Below are 19,218 nucleotides of genomic sequence, written 5' to 3' on the forward strand. Positions count from 1 at the left end.
TGACTCATCCTGTGTAGAAGGACTTTGCTTGCTCTGCCTTTCTGCTCTTTTCTCCTCCCAGCCACATGGAACATATAGACATGAAATGGTCCAACTTTAAGCGTGTCAAAGAGGACAACATCCTAAGGCGCAGGAAGCCACAGGAAGGAATCATCATGTACAACAGGCTGCCCACCAGTCTGGACTGTATTTGAGGGTTTCTTTGTTACATGACCTAAGCCTATACCTTAACTAATAAATCCCTGTGTGCAACTAGGGGGAAGAAAACTTTGGGAATGAACAGAAGGAAGCTCATGTAAGGTCACAAAAAGGAAAATAGATTTGTGAGTCAGTAATAGGCTCAGAGCATGGGCAGCCTGAAAAGACCTACAGTATGAAAATATCAGCACAAGTTAGAAAGCTTTACGAATCGCACAAAGAATTTAGATACAACACTACAAGTGATGAGTTGCAGAACAATGTTTTCTTTGTGGAGACCGGCAGCTCCTTCATGGAAGGACATTGGGGAAGGCATCTGTTAAACAGAATGGAACAGATTTCATCATGAACCAGATCAACAAAGTACAGCTTCTGTGGGCCACCTGCCAGGATACGCGACCAGACGTTAAGACGGACTTTGCTAGGATTTTCTATAGTAAAACCTGGTAAGCCACACTCACTGGTGTGTAACTATGAATGGGAAATTTTTAACCATCAAAACTCAAAAAGATCCAAGTTCAATTTCCTTGCATTGCAAATCAAATTTTAAAAAATTTCAGTGGACCTGTCTTCAACAGCATACTTCGGAGAAAAAAAACTCATACTATTAACTCAACAGGTTTCCCAAGTGACTTAGGAGTAAAGAATCCACCTGCCAATATAGGAGACACAGGTGTGATCCCTGGGTCAGGAAGATTCCCCTGGAGAAAGAAATGGCAACCCACTCTAGTATTCTTGCCTAGGAAATCACATAGATGGAGGAGCCTAGCAGGCTACAGTCCATGGGGTCAAAAAAGAGTCAGACACGATTTAGGGACTGTGCTGTGCTTAGTCGCTCAGTTGTGTTCGACTCTCTGTGATCCCATGGATTGTAAGCTATCAGGCTCCTCCATCCATGTAATCTTCCAGGCAAGAATACTGGTGATCAGGTAGCCACTTTCTACTCCAGGGGATCTTCCTGCCCAGGGACTGAACCCAAGTTTCCTGCATCTCCTGCATTGGCAGGTGGATTCTTTACTGCTAGTGCCACCTGGGAAGCGACTAAACAACATTAACATAATACAACTTCCATAGGGCTGTAAGTACACTGTCTGTAAATCAAATTTCTATGAAATTAATCATGCATCCAACCAATAAATATTTCTTAAGCGACAACCTGTGGAAGCTCTACTAGAAGCCAGGGAGATATCATCACTCTGATGGAGGCTGAAGCCTGGTGAAGGCAACTGCCATCCACTCACCAAGAGCAAGTTCAGGCTGCTCTGAGCACACAGCAGAGGGGTGTCCCTCCCACAGGTCCAAGAAGGGGTTCTGGAGGAAGTAACATCTGACTCGAGCCCAGAAGGAGAAACAAGAGTTAACAAGGTAAACAGGGAAAGAGGCAAGAGCGTGGAGAAAGTATACGTATTTTTTCAGATCCTTTTTCATCATAGGTTATTATAAGATATTGAATATAATTCCTTATGCTATACAGTAGGTCCTTGCTGACTATATATTTTATCCATAGTAGTGTGTATCTGTTAATTCCAAATTCTCAGTTTATCCCTCCTCTTCCCCTTTCTCTTTTGATAACCATCTTTGTTTTCTATGTCTATGAATCTATTTGTTTTTTAAATATGTTCATTTGTACCATGATTTTAGATTCTACTTAGAAGCAGTAACATACAATATTTTTCTTTCTCTGACTTATGTCACTTAGTATGATAATCTCTAGGTCCATCCATATTGCTGCAAATGACATTATTTCATTCTTTTTTACAGCTGGATAGTATTCCACTGTGTATACATACCACATCTTTGTCCATTAATCTGTTGGTGTACACTTACGTTACTTCCATGTCTTAGCTATTGCAAATAGTGCTGCTATGTCACTGATTTTAACTGTATCTTCAATTAAACTCCAATTGCATTATACATTAATATTTAACTGCCAGGGGAGTTTACTGTGATTTGTAGGTCTCCCCAAATTTCAAAAGTTTAATCATCTATAGGCACAGGGGAATTTCAGTGCTTTACAAAGCAAATACAGATCTACAGTCCCCTTATCTTACCACAGGCAGAACGTGTCTCCAGATTCAGAAATATTCAAATTTTAGGAGGGTAAAATGTTGCATATGCTTTATGTAACACCCTCAGGTAGGACCTGGGATAGCACCCTGTAATCACACAGATTCATAATTTGCAGCAAAATGGATGAATAGCTGCACTAAAGGGAATAAATAGGAGTTCGGGTCAAGTTTTGCTACAGAGTTCAAGTCAGGTCTTCTGCCAAATAAGCAATAAAATAACCTGAGGTTATTCAGAGCACTGGGTATTTCAGAATTGCAGATAAGAGATGGTGGATCTATCATATTTTAAGTCCTATGCTAAGCTTGGATTTCTCATATGAAAACTGTACCCTTAGCAAGCATTTTATTTCAAAGTACCAAAGTGCTGGAAAAGAAAATGTAGGCAAGGAAATAATTACCAGATTACCAAATACCCAGCGATAATTATACCTAATGGAGCTACTTAAGAATGGCATAAAAACGTTCTTGTAGCCAGGTACTGAGGTGCTGAGGCAACCAGAACTTCAGAAAACAGTCACTTTGAGATCAGTCCCATCTTGCAAGATGGTGGGCAGAAAAACTAAGAAGACCGTCTTCAGCTAAGAATGTCAGTGCTGGTGTCAGGATCCAGACGGAAGCCCCACAACCTGAAGACCCCGCCGACGGAAGGCTGTCCTAGCAGAGGAATGGTAGATATTCCCAAAGCACAAGGTATTCCAGACAAGCTATATCCAAACAGAATCCACAGCAATTAAATCCGTAATTAAGGAAAAAATGGGAAGGTTCTCACTACTGTAACAGAGCCAATTAGTAAGGATAAACAGAGTGAAACCAAAGAGTTTAAAATTCTCAAAATGCCCAAATGTTACCCCCTTAAAGATGTGCTGTAAAAACTGTTGAGTGGTGGGGAAAGAAAAAAAACAACTACAATCAACGTGAAGAAAACTACAAGTGTTACTCCCAGGTCCCCGCTGATCGTCCTCACTGGCCATTCCAAAGACAAGCAGAAGATGGCTTCCCTCCAGAAACGAGCAGGGACTTGCCATTTGGGGCTGAACCACTAGTCCTCACGAATGTGAGTTCCTTCACCTAGAACACTCAGAATCTGTCATCACCTCTACCAAAACTTACCATAATAGTGTGAAAGTTCCAAAGTACTTCAACAGTGATCACTTTTTTTTTTTAAACAGTGATTGGACATGGAACAACAGACTGGTTCCAAATAGGAAAAGGAGTACATCAAGGCTGTATATTATCACCCTACTTATTTAACTCATATGCAGAGAACATCATGAGAAATGCTGGGCTGGAAGAAGCACAAGCTGGAATCAAGATGGCCAGGAGAAATATCAATAACCTCAGATATGCAGATGACACCACCCTTATGGCAGAAAGTGAAGAAGAACTAAAGAGCCTCTTGATGAAAGTGAAAGAGGAGAGTGAAAAAGTTGGCTTAAAGCTCAACATTCAGAAAACTAAGATCATGGCATCCGGTCCCATCACTTCATGGGAAATAGATGGGGAAACAGTGGAGACAGTGGCTGACTTTATTTTTCTGGGCTCCAAAATCACTGCAGATGGTGATTGCAGCCATGAAATTAAAAGACACTTTACTCCTTGGAAGGAAAGTTATGACCAACCTAGACAGCATATTCAAAAGCAGAGACATTACTTTGCCAACAAAGGTCCGTCTAGTCAAGGCTATGGTTTTTCCAGTGGTCATGTATGGATGTGAGAGTTGGACTATAAAGAAAGCTGAGCACCGAAGAATTGATGCTTTTGAACTATGGTGTTGGAGAAGACTCTTGAGAGTCCCTTGGACAGCAAGGAGATTCAACCAGTCCATCCTAAAGGAGATCAATCCTGGGTGTTCATTGGAAGGACTGATGTTGAAGTTGAAGCTCCAATACTTTGGCCACCTGATGTGAAGAGCTGACTCATTTGCAAAGACCCTGATGCTGGGAAAGATTGAGGGCAGGAGGAGAAGGGGACGACAGAGGATGAGATGGCTGGATGGCATCACCGACTCGATGGACGTGAGTTTGAGTAAACTCCGGGAGTTAGTGATGGACAGGGAGGCCTGGCGTGCCGCAGTTCATGGGGTCGCAAAGAGTCGGACACGACTGAGCAACTGAACTGAACTATTAAGAAGTTGCATGAGACTGGAGATCAAAAAGGCTGAGCTCCAAGAGAAGCCACCGCCATGAGAAGCATGCACACTGCAGCCAGAAAGTAGCCCCTGCTCACCACAAATGGAGAAAAGCCTGCACAGCAATGAAGACCCACCACAGTCAAAAAATAAAATAAATAAGATTAAAAAAAAAAAAAAAAAAAAGTTGAGCTCTTCAACTCAGAGGAAGAGAATGGTAAAGTTTTTGGAGCAGTGCAAGGCAGACCAGAAAATGGTGGATTCTCAACTTTCACCAAAAATTAGAGCCCTTCCCAGCTCTGGGACTGCCTGTGTAGCCTCATAAACAAACCTTATGCTCCCGAGCTGATGTTCTGTATCATTTGCAGAGCTCTAGTTAAAAATATCCAAAACAACAATAATGAACAAAGAACCTACTGTGTCAAAGGAATTGCTTTTCTAACAGATAATGAGTAAATCTGTTAATACATCCAAATACGAGGGGCTCCACAAGACATACATAGCACAGGACAAATATTACCATATCCAACAAATGTCCTAGGACACCAATGAGCCTAGAAACACACCAAGGTCATTTGTAAAGGTCAGGGCTTCAAGCTCCAGGTTTCAAGGAAGGAAAGCTTCCAGGACAATATTCAAGAAAAAGAAGTTTCAGGACATACAGCCATAGGCATGGCGATGGCTCTGAAGGATCGCATGGTGAGCACAAGTCCAGTCTCCCAGCATATCCATGTGAGAATACCCTTGCTCAGAAGGCAGGGTGGGACCAGAAGGAGCCTCCCCACCGGTACTGGTTCCCAACTAAGATGAAACCAAGGCAAATAAACTGTTTATTCCAGATCAGAAATAAAGGTGGTGAGTTTTCCTAGTGTTAGTTGCTCAGTCGTGTCTGACTCTCACAACCCCATGGACTGTAGCCTGCCAAGCTCCTCTGTCTATAGGATTCTCCAGGCAAGAATACTGGAGTGGGTTGCCAATCCCTTCTCCAGGAGATCTTCCTGACTCAGGGATCAAACCCAGGTCTCCTGCACTGCAGGCAGATTCTTTACCATCTGAGCCACCAGTGAAGTCCCCCCAAAATGCCCAGTGAAGATTCAAAACAAATAGGCATCCATCTCTTACCCTCTTCTCTGATGTGAGCTCTATAAAAGTTTATCTCCATTCAACGTAATAGGATAGTCTTGTTCTAAGGGCTGAATCAAGAACAAAACTTGCTTCTGCTGCTGCTGCTGCTGCTGCTAAGTCGCTTCAGTCGTGTCCGACTCTGTGCGACCCCAGAGGCAGCAGCCCACAAGGCTCCCCCGTCCCTGGGATTCTCCAGGCAAGAACACTGGAGTGGCTTGCCATTTCCTTCTCCAATGCATGAAAGTGAAAAGTGAAAGTGAAGTTGCTCAGTCATGTCCAACTCTTCGTGACCACATGGACTGCAGCCTACCAGGTTCCTCCGCCCATGGGATTTTCTAGGCAAAAGTACTGGAATGGGGTGCCATTGCCTTCCCCGAAACTTGCTTCTAAGATACCTTTAACTTTAGGAATCTAAATCCCTAAGAACCTAAACAAGGCCCCAAAATGAATTTTAACATTCTGTAAGTTATACTACATGCACGTTATGTGAAAACCATGGTGCTGCTCAAAAAAACAATGCAGATCTGCATGCACTGACATGAAAAGATGTCAGGGAGAAATTACTGAAAGGCAAAAAGGAAGTTGAAGAGCAGAGTAGACAGTAACACACCATTTTTGTGAAACAAACTATATACATGTGTGATAGGCACAGGCACAGAAATATTCTTTCCACAACTCACGGTTAAGAGCCAGAACGAACATACATAACCATTAACATGTGTTTCCCCGGGGACAGCAATTAGCGAGAAAGGTCAAGCATGTTCTCTTTTATTTCATACATTTCCTCAGTGTTTGCATTTTCTTATAATAACCATGCTCTATCTCAATTTTTAAAATTTAAAGTAAGATTTTGTTAAAGGTACTATCAGACTATTGCCAATAAATGACTTCTCTTTATTGCCCTTTGAGCCATAGCTGCAATATCCAGCAATAAATGGGGCTGTTTCTAAATAGATCAGGTCTTCATCTTTAGGACAAGAACAAGAAGACACCTGAAAGGCAGGAGAGCATGAGAATGAATGAAAAGTGTCATGGGCCATGTGGCCAAGAACCACATTCAATTACACAGCCGTGCTATCTGATTATTGCAACACTAGGCTAATTCTACAGAGATGGATGGAAAGACTCACCAGATAAAGGTTATTTTTGTCCTGAAAGGCATACTGCAACTGGGGGATCCAAGGACTTGTACTCCGAGATAATATGTTCTGTTCTTCCTCAAAATATGAGACCTAGGAGGAATAGAAACTATTAAGACAATTATAAAGAACTAAGTGTGATGGGGGAAATGCTCTTTGTTCTCCCTTTAAGCTTAAACTGATACCTAGTTTTGTTTCTTTTTTAAAAAACCATCACATAGTCCAACATTCCACAAATCTCATTCTTATGCCTACTTTGCTCAATTTTTGCCAGATCCATACAATAGTGTCCAGTTATTTACTTAATGTCTTTCTTCGAAGTTGACCAACATCTTTTAAATTTAAATCTTTCTCTTCATCTTCCCTTACTGAGCAATTCAGTCCTAAAACCATGAGATGGAGAATAACCAGATAAACATCCATGACAAGTGACAAGGAAAGCCATGGTAGTCCAGAACAAGGTGACAGGTCCGAGCAGGGTGAGGAGGGAAGCAACCACATGTGGAGCAGACCAATGTGGGGTATCAAAGGCTCACGTATGGTGAGGAAGTCAATCTAGGTCTAGATGACCTAGAGCATCTGAGCCTGTCAAGGTAGAGTTGACGGACGGACACAGGTGCATTAAATAAGTAAAAAACATTGAGGGTGATATCAGAGTTACAAACATGGAAAGGGTGAAAATGATAACAAACCTTATGAAGCTGGAGAGGACTTGGAGATGCTGATGTGAATACATGGTTTTCAACATACACAAGTAGATACAGAAATAAATACAGATGTTAATGTTCGTGTGTATGAGGTAGGTATGCTGCATACACGTACATGTATTTCCTGGCCTTGTCCACTGAATGGAGTCTGGCAGCAATGACATCCTGATAGCAAAGAGAACACCTCGTGCCCAGACCCTGGCCTCTAAATACTGTTTTCCACTTAAAAAAAAAATAAATAACAAAATGCAGGGCTCCCAGAGAAATGACTGACTGTGGAGCTGGGGCAGGTAAAGTGAGTTTAAGAGCCCAAACATCTTGTATCAGAAAGTAACACAGAATTCAAAGATGGGGAATATGTCAAAAGGATATACAAAAGCCAACCTGAAGAGATTCTCATTGGCCAACTTGGGAACAATTTGAGTATAAAAACATATACTGATAGGAATGGATTATAACTCATTGACAGGCAAACGCAAGTGCATACAGATATAAATAAATGGATGGGTTGAAAGTTTTATCAGAAACAGGTATTTCCCCAGTTTGAAAGTATCTCCTTCCAAAATACATATGCAATTACAAAGAGGAAAGGAGTAACTTGCACTGAAGGGCAGCAGATACCAACCTGACATCCTCAGGAATGTGACAAGCCGCAACTGAGACTCCCCTGTTGGGATGCAATGAGAGGAACAGAGCATCCTGTCTGTGATAGTCCTGCATGGCTCAGGTAACGAACGGGTGGGTGGCTTTAATTAGCTCCTGGGTATGTGAGATTTTTAAATCCCCCAGCATATACCTCACACAGGGTGACTCAAGTCATTCACCCGGAGGAGCACACCTGGGCAAGGGTCCCTATCCCTCACCTGCAGTATGGGATGTGCTGAGTGAGGGTCTCTATCCCTCACCTGCAGTATGGGATGTGCTGAGTGAGGGTCTCTATCCCTCACCTGGTATGGGATGTGCTGAGTGAGGGTCTCTATCCCTCACCTGCAGTATGGAATGTGCTGGATTCATTTCCTTTTCTATGCACCATTGCCCATATGAAATATAAGGAGCACAAGGCTACATCTAAGGCCTCTTCCAAGGACCTAGGACACACCAGACCCAACAGGTGCTTAGTAGGTGTGGCCTGATGGCAGGTGCTTCTTAGGTGCTGGGAGGCTCAGTGAGCATCTTCCACACCTCTCTTCCAAATGATCTGCCACATCCTGTCATGTAATCGTTCTATGAAGTTGCCCACATTTCATTCCTGAACAAAAGACACAGCATTCTCAGATTCTGACAAGCAGCTTCCTGCCCTCTGCTTTGTCTTTGACCAGAGGTCACACAGTCACTGAAGTGCTGAAACCCCGATCCCAACCTTCTGCTTCCAAAAGCCTATGTGAACCCCAAGCATCTCACAAATTAAATTCCAACTCCAAAAACCGGTTCTTGGGGGGGATGATGAGTTACTGTTTAATGGGTACAGAGTTTCATTTAGGATGATGAAAAAGTTCTAAAGCTGGACAGTGGTGATGGTGATGCAACACTGCCGATGTACTTAATGCCACAGAGCTGTACACTCAGAACAGTTCAAGCGGTAAATTTTATGTGATGCATATTTTATCACAGTAGCCAGAAGGGAGTTCTTGAGGTTTCCCACCAATCACCTCCTCCCAACTCCCATGTCCTTACTTCTCCTCATTTTCCAGTCTATTTGTTCTAAACTTCTAAACACACACAAACACATACATCTGCATAGCATTCTAGCACTTACACCTCCAGAACAGCACACTTCTACCTGGTACATTCTCGTCACTTCTCCCTGCCCAGAACCCATGTTCCCTCTCAGCAGTGTGAACCTGCCCTGTCTCTGGCTCACCCACACCTTTCCTCATTCTGTCGTTTGTGAATTTGCTAACTGCTCCCTCTTTTGTGATGCTTTAGCTCCTAAGGGCCTGCTTTATGGATCTGCCATTTTTCCTCAACTTTCCAAGGCTGTGCTGAAACCCTGAAACTAAGAGCCACGGAGCTTTGATTCCTTTTGCAGACTTGCCACAGAGCTGGGTCCATTATCGGACACATGATGTGCTCTCGAACATGGGTAACTAATAAATTGCTCTTTGAACACCAAGGCTGATGGCCGTCTCTCTAGAAACACTGCAAATGAATCAATAACGTCTGGGAGCAGCAGCCTTGTTTAAAAAGAGAGAAAAACACCACAACCAGAAAGATAACTTCTCACCTCCTCTCAGACTGGCAACTCCCTAGCCACAGAACAATTTAATTTCTTCAGAGGCCTGTTTTAAAACCAAATACCAAAAAAAAAAAAAAAAAAAAATCAAGTACAGAGGCCCCCAACACAAATATATAAGATGTGTACAAAAGCAAAGGCTATCTAACTCACCCCATGATATGCACATCTCTGAATTCCCAGTGGATGGTCACAAAAGATCATCTCAAATTCATTAGTGAAAAGGCCAAGTTGGTTCTGAATAATATACAACTATAAAAACATGATCAAGCAACCCAAGGGAGCTTGTCAATCTTCAAAATTAGTCAATATCAGTTCAAGAAAGCATGCTCAGACCTTCCTGGCTACGCCACAGTAATTAAAACTAGGGATGCAGAGGAAAACTGGCTCCATCCCAGGTGTCAATTCAGCAGATTCTCATCTCTGCAACGAACCTGCTGGTTCAGACAGGGGAGGCTGGATGTTAAATGCTCCTACCTGCTCCTGGGCCAACAAGGCCTTCTTCTTCATGACTTTCATGGCATAGACATCCCCAGTCGCTTTCTCTCTGACCACCTGTACTTCAGCAAAGTGACCGCAGCCTACGACACTTCTCACTTCAAAGTCCTTCATTGAAGGCTGGAGCTCTTGCAACTCAGCTATGATATCGGAATCTGCAAAAGACGGAAGAGTGACTCCTGGATCCATAACGTACTTCAAATACTCGTATCTTTATGAAAGCGAGAAGAAAGGAAGAAAGAAGAAAGCGTTGCTGTATCTTCCCTCACTGTCAGGAGACATTTAGTCACTTTCTCCTTGTCGTGAATAATTATAAAATCAGCACAAAAGTGTTTTTTCTATGCTAAGTTAAAATTAAGGGCTCCAGAAATTCCAACGCACAGTTTCCATGGCAGCTATGATCTGAATCCTGTAGATGCAGAAAACAGGGGAAGGAGAACAGAAATCATGCTTTTCCTCCCCCTCTACGGGGGCTGCAGGGCAGTGAGTGTGGTCAAACATGTTATCAGCATCTGGACTGGTTTATAATGGGATATGAGCAATGTGATCCCCATCCTTAGTTGACTTTGGGGTTGACTTCCAGAACATTCCATCCTGATTCCATATGTTCTACTCAGTTTTACTCCATTAGCCCAGGTCTTATCTCCCTTGCATTGTGTCAGTAAATACCCTCCTTGCCATACATAGTATGTAGCAGCACTACCAAGAGAGAAAAAGCCTGAGCTTGAGGAACCAAGCAGAGGCCTGACCTTGGCCCTGCAGAGCTGACATGTCACACAGCTTGATGGGTTTGCAACTGTCTCTTTTCTAGGCATAGTTTTACTCCTTTTCTGAATGCAATCTCTCAGCCGGTGTCTTCCTCTATCCTAAAAGCTTTAACAAAAGCATCAAACACACAGATAAAGCACTTTAAACAACAGACATTAATTTCTCAAAGTTCTAGAGGCTGTGAGGGAGAGCAGGCTGAGAGCCTGTTGAGAACCCACCTCCTGGCTGACAGGCAGCCCCTGTATTTCTCATGTGGTAGAAGGAAAAGGAGCCCTCATCTCTCTTCCTCTTCTTCTAGGGACATGAATTCCATCATGGGGCCTACCTTGATGAATTCATCTACATCTAATTAATTATCTCCCAAAGGCTCCACTTTTGGGGGGTCAAAGCCTCAACATATAAATTTGGGGAACTGGAGAAGGAAGCAGGAAGGTCGGTAAAAACATTCAGTTCATAACAGTCAGAGATTCTCCGTGTTTAAAGTATGGACTAAACAGGTAGCAAATTTGGAATCTAACATACATTTATTAACAACATTAAATTGGGGCATCACAGGATAGATATATAGTGATTCTAATGATCTAAAGAATAGAATGGAATGTAAATATTAGAGAAATGCAAATCAAAACTATAATGAGGTACCATCTCACACTGGTCAGAATGGCCATCATTAAAAAGTTGACAAATAACAAATGCTGGAGAGGGTGTGCAGAAAAGAAAACCCTCTTACACTGTTGGTGGGAATGTAAACTGCTATAGCCACTATGAAAAACAGTATAGAGGTTCCTCAAAAAACAAAAACAGAGCTAACATACGATACGGCAATTCCACTCCTGGGCATACACCCAGACAAAATTGTAATTTGAAAAGATGCATGCACTCCCATGCTCACAGCAGCACTACTTACAATAACGAAGACGTGAGGCAACCTAAATGTCCTCTGACAGATGAATAGACAAAGAAGATGAGGTATATACATACAGTGGAATACTACTCAGTCACAGAAAAAGGATGAATACCATTTGCAGCAACATGGACGGACCTCGCGATTATCATACTAAGCAAAATAAGTCTGGCTTCCCTGGTGGCTCCAACAGCAAATGGTCCACCTGCAGTGCACGAGACCTGGGTTCATTCCCAGGGCTGGGAAGATCTCCTGGAGGAAGGCATGGCAACCCACTCCAGTATTCTTGCCTGGAGAATCCCATGGCCAGAGGAGCCTGGTGGGCTACAGTCCATGGGGTCACACAGAGTCACGTAGAGTCAGACACAACTGAGCGACTAACAACAGCAACATACACACACAAGCAAAGTAAGTCAGAAATAGAAAAACAAAATATCATATAATATCACTTACACATGGAATCTAAAATACAAATGAACGTATCTATGAAACAGAATCACAGACAGAAGAGACTGCTGGTTACCAAGGGGTTGGGTGGGAGGAAGGACTGGGAGCTTGGGATTAGCAGATATTAACTGTTATTTATAGGATGAAGAAACAACAAGGTCCTACTGTGTAGCACAGGGAACTATATTCAATATCCTGTGATAAACCATAATGGGAAAGAATATGAAAAAGAATATATATATATATACATGTATTATATAACCGTATTGGTGTACAGCAGAAACTAATGTAATATTAGTAAATCAACTATACTTCAATAAAATATTTTTTTTAAAAAGGAATAGAGCAGAACAGCTGTGACTGACCAAATCCTTCAGTCCTGTCCATTACAAGGAAACTGCACCATATACAGGGTTATACTCCAAAGGAAGACAACAGTAACATGTCATCAGAATTATCCTGGAGAATCCCTCAGAAAGATGTCATGGTGAAGACCAAGGGACTCTTGAAATCCCACAGGTGCACTGGAGCCACTTCTGTGGGAGGGCACCAGGCAGAGCTGGGAGCTACATTCACTTGGCAAGTTGTTGACACAGCTAAAGGAACATAGCCCAACAAAGGGCAGAGCCATTCCATAACCACAGTCATTTGGCAGCACATTGATGAATTAGCCAATGCAATTTTAATTGTTGTTACCCACTCCCTTTCTTGGTTGCATGGGTGGAGCTGAATTCATTTGGATCAAAGGCACATGTGATGAGCGCCACTGCACTAACAACATCTCTTGTTATCCTAAAAACGTCTTCTTTGTTCCCTTGAGGAATCAGGCAAGAGGGGTGAGTAGATTCGCTTCAATTCACCGTGGCCATTGTAAAACAAAAAAATAAATCTAGAGCGCCTTCAGGGAGGATTCCATGCAGAAGCAGAACTGAATGCGGCATGATATTTTCCTTTTGCCTTGACATCTCTGTGTCAAGCCCAGTCTTTCTTCCTTGTCTTCTTCCAAGTTTCTCTCAGACCTAGTACTTGAGTTTTTGAATTATTAATTTCCCAAATATGCTGACTTGCAATTTTCTGACTTGAACCTGATTTCATTACTGCTTGCACACAAGGCCAGCCTCTCCTGATTCTTCTGTAAGGCCTTGGGCCCCCGCGTTGCTTACAGCACTGTCCAACTTAATAACTCTGGGTTGGCTCCAGCAACCACCAGGCATCTCAATCACCCCAGCAGACAAAACTGCTTGCAGGCAAAACCACCATGACACTCTCAGAATTCTGAGAAACCACTCCAAGTCGCAATGTTGTTATTCAAAGACTTTGGGATTATCAAGGTGAACAGGTGAGATGCTAAACTCGTACCTATGACTGTGAAAAATAACCCTGCACAACTTCTCTTCCCACCAGCAACTTCTGTGACTACAAAACCACATCAACCTTCATCCCCACCCACTATGAACATGGTGGGAACTGACATTGAGGTAGAGACCCAAAGCATGAAATGAAAATGCAGTCAGAGAATGATCTTCCCAGATACATATATAGATCCAGGGAGCAAAAGCCACCACAGCTGAATGCTGCTTCCTTTGTTAAAACTCAGTATTGCAACACTTCACTGTCTAGGAATGCATCCTTCACAGAAATGTTCAAAAGACACACATATCAAGATACTTATGATGGGCACTGCTTGTTACAGAAAAATCAGAAACAATGTAGAGGTCTACAATTAACAGGAAAGTGGAAACAGCATAAGAGTTCACCCACAGAAAAGAATACTAGACACATATTTAAAAGAATTAAGTAGCTCAACCTCCACTGGAGTCTCTTTAAGGACAAGGATTTGCTTCTGTTTTGATCACTACTGTAAACCCAGTGCTCAAAACAGCAGCAGGCACATAGCGAGCGCTCCACAAATATTTGTTAAGTAAATATATTGCTAGGTGAGCAACGCTAGTGGCAAAACATTATCAACATACAACCCATTTTGCATAAAATTAAACCAGAGTAATGTTAGAGCCTCTTGATTAAGGTGAAAGAGGAGAGTGATAAAGCCAGCTTAAAACTCAACATTCAAAAAATTAAAGATCATGGCATCCAGTCCCATCACTTCATGGCAAATAAATAGGGAAAAAAATGGAAACAGTGACAGATTTTATCTTCTTGGGCTCCAAAATCACCGCAGATGGTGACTGTAGCCACGAAATTAAAAGACGCTTGGGAAGAAAAGCTATGACAAACATAGTGTATTAAAAAGCAGAGACATCACTTTGCCAACAAAGATCCATATAGTCAAAGCTATGGATTTTTCAGTAGTCATGTACGGAAGTGAGTGTTGGATCATAAAGACGACTAAGCACCAAAGAACTGACACTTTCAAACTGTAGTGCTGGAGAAGACTCTTCAGAGTCCCTTGGACAAGAGAGATCAAACCAGTCAATCCAAAAGGAAATCAACCCTAAATATTCATTGGAAGGACTGATGCTGAAGCTCCAATACTTTGGCCACCTGGTACAAAGAACCGATTCAGTAAAAAAAGACCCTGATGCCAGGAAAGACTGCACGCAGGAGAAGGGGGTGACAGAGGATAAGATGGTTGGATGGCATCACCAACTCAAAGGACATGAGGTCTGAGCAAACTCCAGGAGATAGTGAAGGACACAGGAGCCTGGTGTGCTGCAGTCCACGGGGTCACAAAGAGTTGGACACGACTGAGCAACTGAACAAAAAAATGTTAGAATACACATGGTAAAGGGTTCATTGTTCAAGCTACTTGATTGGTATGTGGGGGTTTATGACACTTGTCTCTTTACTGTTAAGCTATGTTTGAACAATTCCACAATAAATATCTTATAAGGACAGAAGAAAAGTTGCAATACTATGCACTGAACCATTAACAGTGGTTATCTTAGGTAAGATTTTGAGGGTTTTTCCTTCCATTCTGATCTTTTATATTTAACTTTGTATTTTTTTTAATTTTTATTGAAATATAGTTGATTTATAATGTTATGTTTTCAGGTGTACAGCAAAGTGATTCAGCTACATATATATATCTTTTAGATTCTTTTCCATTATAGGTTATTACAAGATATTGAATATAGTTCCCTCTGCTATAGGTCCTTATTGGTTACCTATTTTATGTATGAGTGAGTGAAGTCGCTCAGTTGTATCCGACTCTTTGCGACCCCATGGACTGTAGCCTACCAGGCTCCTCTGTCCATGGGATTTTCCAGGCAGTAGTACTGGAGTGGATTGCCATTTCCTTCTCCAGGGGATCTTCCCGACCCAGGGATCGAACCTGGGTCTCCTGCATTGTAGACAGACACTTTACCGTCTGAGCCACCAGGGAAGTCACCTATTTTATGTATAGTAGTGTGTATACTGGAGAAGGTAATGGCACCCCACTCCAGTACTCTTGCCTGGAAAATCCCACAGACAGAGGAGCCTGGAAGGCTGCAGTCCATGAGGTCTCTGAGGGTTGGACACGACTGAGCGACTTCACTTTCACTTTTCACTTTCACGCATTGGAGAAGGAAATGGCAACCCATTCCAGTGTTCTTGCCTGGAGAATCCCAGGGACGGGGGAGCCTGGTGGGCTGCCGTCTATGGGGTCGCACAGTCAGACACGACTGAAGCGACTTAGCAGCAGTAGCAGCAGCAGCGTGTATATGTTAATCCCAACTCCTAATTTACTTCTTCCCCACCTTACACTTTGGTAACTATAGGTTTGTTTTCTATGTCTGTAAGTCTCATTTCTGTTTTGTAAATAAGTTCACTTGTATCAGTCAGTTGTTAGGATTCCACATATAAGTGATATCATATGATGTTTGTCTTTCTCTTAGTATGATAATCTCTAGGTCCATCCCTGTTGCTACAAGTAACTTTGTACTATGTTTACAATGATGGGGGGCGGAGGGCGGCAGGGAGGAACTTAAAAGTAGTATTTTGTCCAAAGTACTAAGATTGTGAACATACAGAAGAGTTTGCCTGCAGTGAATGTAGCTGAAAGAGGGTAAAATTTCAGCCACTGTCAAATCACCGAGAAAAGTCCAACTTTAACAATTATCAACACTTCTTTTTGTCTGTATGTTTTAACATCACACTTGTTTATTTTTTACATAAAATATGTGATACACTGCTTAACATTTTGCTATTTATTCTGTTTATCAGCAATAATCAGTCAACCAATATTTATTAAACACCTTCTGTGTGTGTCCATGCATACTTGGTCACGTCTGACACTTTGCGACTTCACGGACTGTAGCCTGCCAGGGTCCTCCGTCCATGGAATTTTCCAGTCAAGAATATTGGTGTGGGTTGCCACTTCTTTCTCCAGGGGGGTCTTCCCGACTCAGGGATCAAACCCATGTCTCTTGCATCTCCTGCATTGGCAGGAGGATTCTTCACCACTGTACAACCCGGGAAGCCCCACCTTCTGTGTACCAGACCCAGTTTTAGGCAAAAAGGCTAGCTTAGCAATTAAGAAACGAAGAATTCCTCCCTGGTTCCCAAATGCCAGCTCCCTGCCCTCCCTTGGCCCAAACTAGGGGCACTGCTTCAGGGCTGTATTATTCTGTCTCACTTCCTCCAACAGTCCCAGAAGAAATTTTCCATCTCTATGGCAAGCCTCAAGAAACTTATGTGGTAACAGCTGTTGGACCCTTCTTCCCACAGAAAAATGAAGCTTACATTCTAAAACAGAAACTCAAAGAGGGGGGAAAAAACATACTAATGCAATCACCCTTTTCCAATCATAATCTCTCAACCATCCTCTCCAGGAAGCCTCTTTAAAAATCTGAAACAGTTTCCTGAAAGAGAAATCTATTAGAAAAATCTACATTTCACAAGTCTAGTCTCCTGATTACTGAATGAGTCTAGAAGATCCACTGCTTTAAAGGATGATCCTAACTGGAGGGCAATCTCAAGAAGGTGTATGTTGAAAGCTCAGTAAATTAGTCTTGTCACAAGCTTCTCCTTCCCCTCCTACTCCCTATTTGAGAGTTTAAATACTCAACAAAATAAGGTGGGAGCTTATTCAAACAAATACAGAATCATGAACAAATATGCCAAGTGCATTTTAAAGTTAAAGGTACACAGTATGTTAGACATTGAGGTTTATGGTTATCATTATTGGGCAACATTTACTGAGTGTCTCTACGTGCCAGGCAACATAAGCCTGGACTGTGCACTATCTCATTCAATCCCTGTATCAGATATGCCTTTTCCCCCATCGTTCAGATGAGGACACTGAGAACAAACAAGTTACATGTAAATACCAATGTCACTTACTAGACATACATTGGTTTTATCCATTCAAAACTCCCAGGTCCTTTAGGTAACAGCGCATCCCCCATTCCATGAGGTCCCAGTGATCATGGTGCCCCGGACTGCTGGGCACCTACATGAGGCCAATCACAATACTTCACACCCTGGCCCAGTGACTGGTCAAGGGATGGGCAAGTGACCCAAACCAGAGCCAATGAGAATCTTCCCTGAGATTGCATGAATAGAGACCGTAGACAATACATGTTGGGTACAGTGGGGTAGCCAACAGCCAAAGACAGTGCCCAATGCATGTGCTTTGTTGTTCCCCGGCACAAGAAATCTAGGTGGCCCCATTGCCTCACTGCAAACCATGGAATGCAGCCAAAGAGATTCTGTCCCTTCAGACCTAAGCCCTGAGAAGGCCTGGCAGCTTCCACTTTTGTATTTGGAAACCCTGAGTTGCCATGGAGGACATCTAGACATCTCTGCTAGAGTGACAGTGTAGACCATGGGTCAGTAGCTTTGTCTCAAAGGGTCAGACAGTAAACATTTTGGGCGTTGTAGGCCATATGGTAACACCTACTCAAACGCCTTGTGATGTGGCAGCAGCCATAGGGAACAGGTGAAGCTGTGTTCCAGGAGAACTTTGTTTACAAAGCAGGCATCCCAGGCTGTAGTTGGCTGACCCGTCATGGACAGACCACACAGAACAGCCATATGGAGAGCAAGAAGCTCTGAGACTTCACAGAGAGAGAGACAGGCCTACTAGTCTCAGAGTCCTGGGGGAGCCCAGCCTTCTAGGCAACGTGCCAGACAATGGGCGGGTCATCCATTCCAGCCCAGATGCCCACAATCCTGACCCATGTCACATGGAATGGAAGAATTCTCATTGAAGCCTAGTCGACCCACAGAATCATGATTCTTGTTTTAAGTCACTAAATTTTAGGGTGGTTGGTTACACTGGAAAGTCATGTGAGACGTGGTTTTCACAAGCCTTTCAGACTTGGCACTGTACGCCTTTGAGGCCACATAATTCTGTGTGGTGGGGGCCATCCTGTGCATTGCAGGATGTTTATCAGCATCTTTGGGCTCCACTCGTTAGCTACCAAGAGCACCCTCCCTGCCAGCTGAGACAACCAAAATTGTCCCTGGGGGAGGAGAAATCGCCACTGGTCAAGAAACACTGGAGGCAGGTGAAAAAATACAAAACTAGGAACCAGCAAGCAGCCAACTTCCCCACCACGTGCAAGTCAAGTAGAGTCAAGAACAGGGTGAGGGCAGGGCCAGTTTATGACTTTCATAGTCCCTAGGCACTTGCCTTCATCAGCCCCTTGCTCCATTAAAAAAAAAAAAAAAATTTTTATATAAATATATATATTTTTGTGACCACATTGGTATAAAGATGAATATAACCCAGAATCATTATAGATTATTATACCCATATTTTTTATGATTTTAAAATAAAATTAAACTAATTACAATAATTGTGAATACTGTAGATGCTAAGCACTGTGTTCACAATGCCTAATGAATAATCAGCCTTGAGTGAATACAATGAAGGAGCCAGAGACATTTAAGTCCTTGGAACCAGCCATGCCTAATATTTGACCCATCCCTGGACTCTCAGTTTCATGAGCCAAAAAAATTTACTTTTGGGGATAAACAACACAGTTCTACTGTATAGCACAGAGAACTATATTGAATATCCCATGGTAAATCATAATGGAAAGGAATATGAAAAAG

The 19,218-nt window shown here is 42.6% G+C and overlaps 1 protein-coding gene across 7 annotated transcripts in view; it reads right to left on the minus strand.

Moving 5' to 3' along the window:
• Nucleotides 1-19,218, minus strand: part of CIT (citron rho-interacting serine/threonine kinase) — a 175,653-nt gene that overhangs the window by 146,688 nt on the left and 9,747 nt on the right. For all 7 annotated transcript variants that reach the window (XM_044930176.2, XM_044930175.2, XM_044930173.2 and 4 more), the window contains exons 4-5: nt 10,077-10,252; nt 6,651-6,752 (exon numbers count right to left, since the gene is read on the minus strand). In XM_044930176.2, the coding sequence (XP_044786111.1) occupies nt 6,651-6,752; nt 10,077-10,252 (278 nt within the window). The remainder of the gene's footprint in view (nt 1-6,650; nt 6,753-10,076; nt 10,253-19,218) is intronic.

Source organism: Bubalus bubalis, chromosome 17, assembly GCF_019923935.1.
Source record: "Bubalus bubalis isolate 160015118507 breed Murrah chromosome 17, NDDB_SH_1, whole genome shotgun sequence".
Classification (NCBI taxonomy): Eukaryota; Metazoa; Chordata; class Mammalia; order Artiodactyla; family Bovidae; genus Bubalus; species Bubalus bubalis.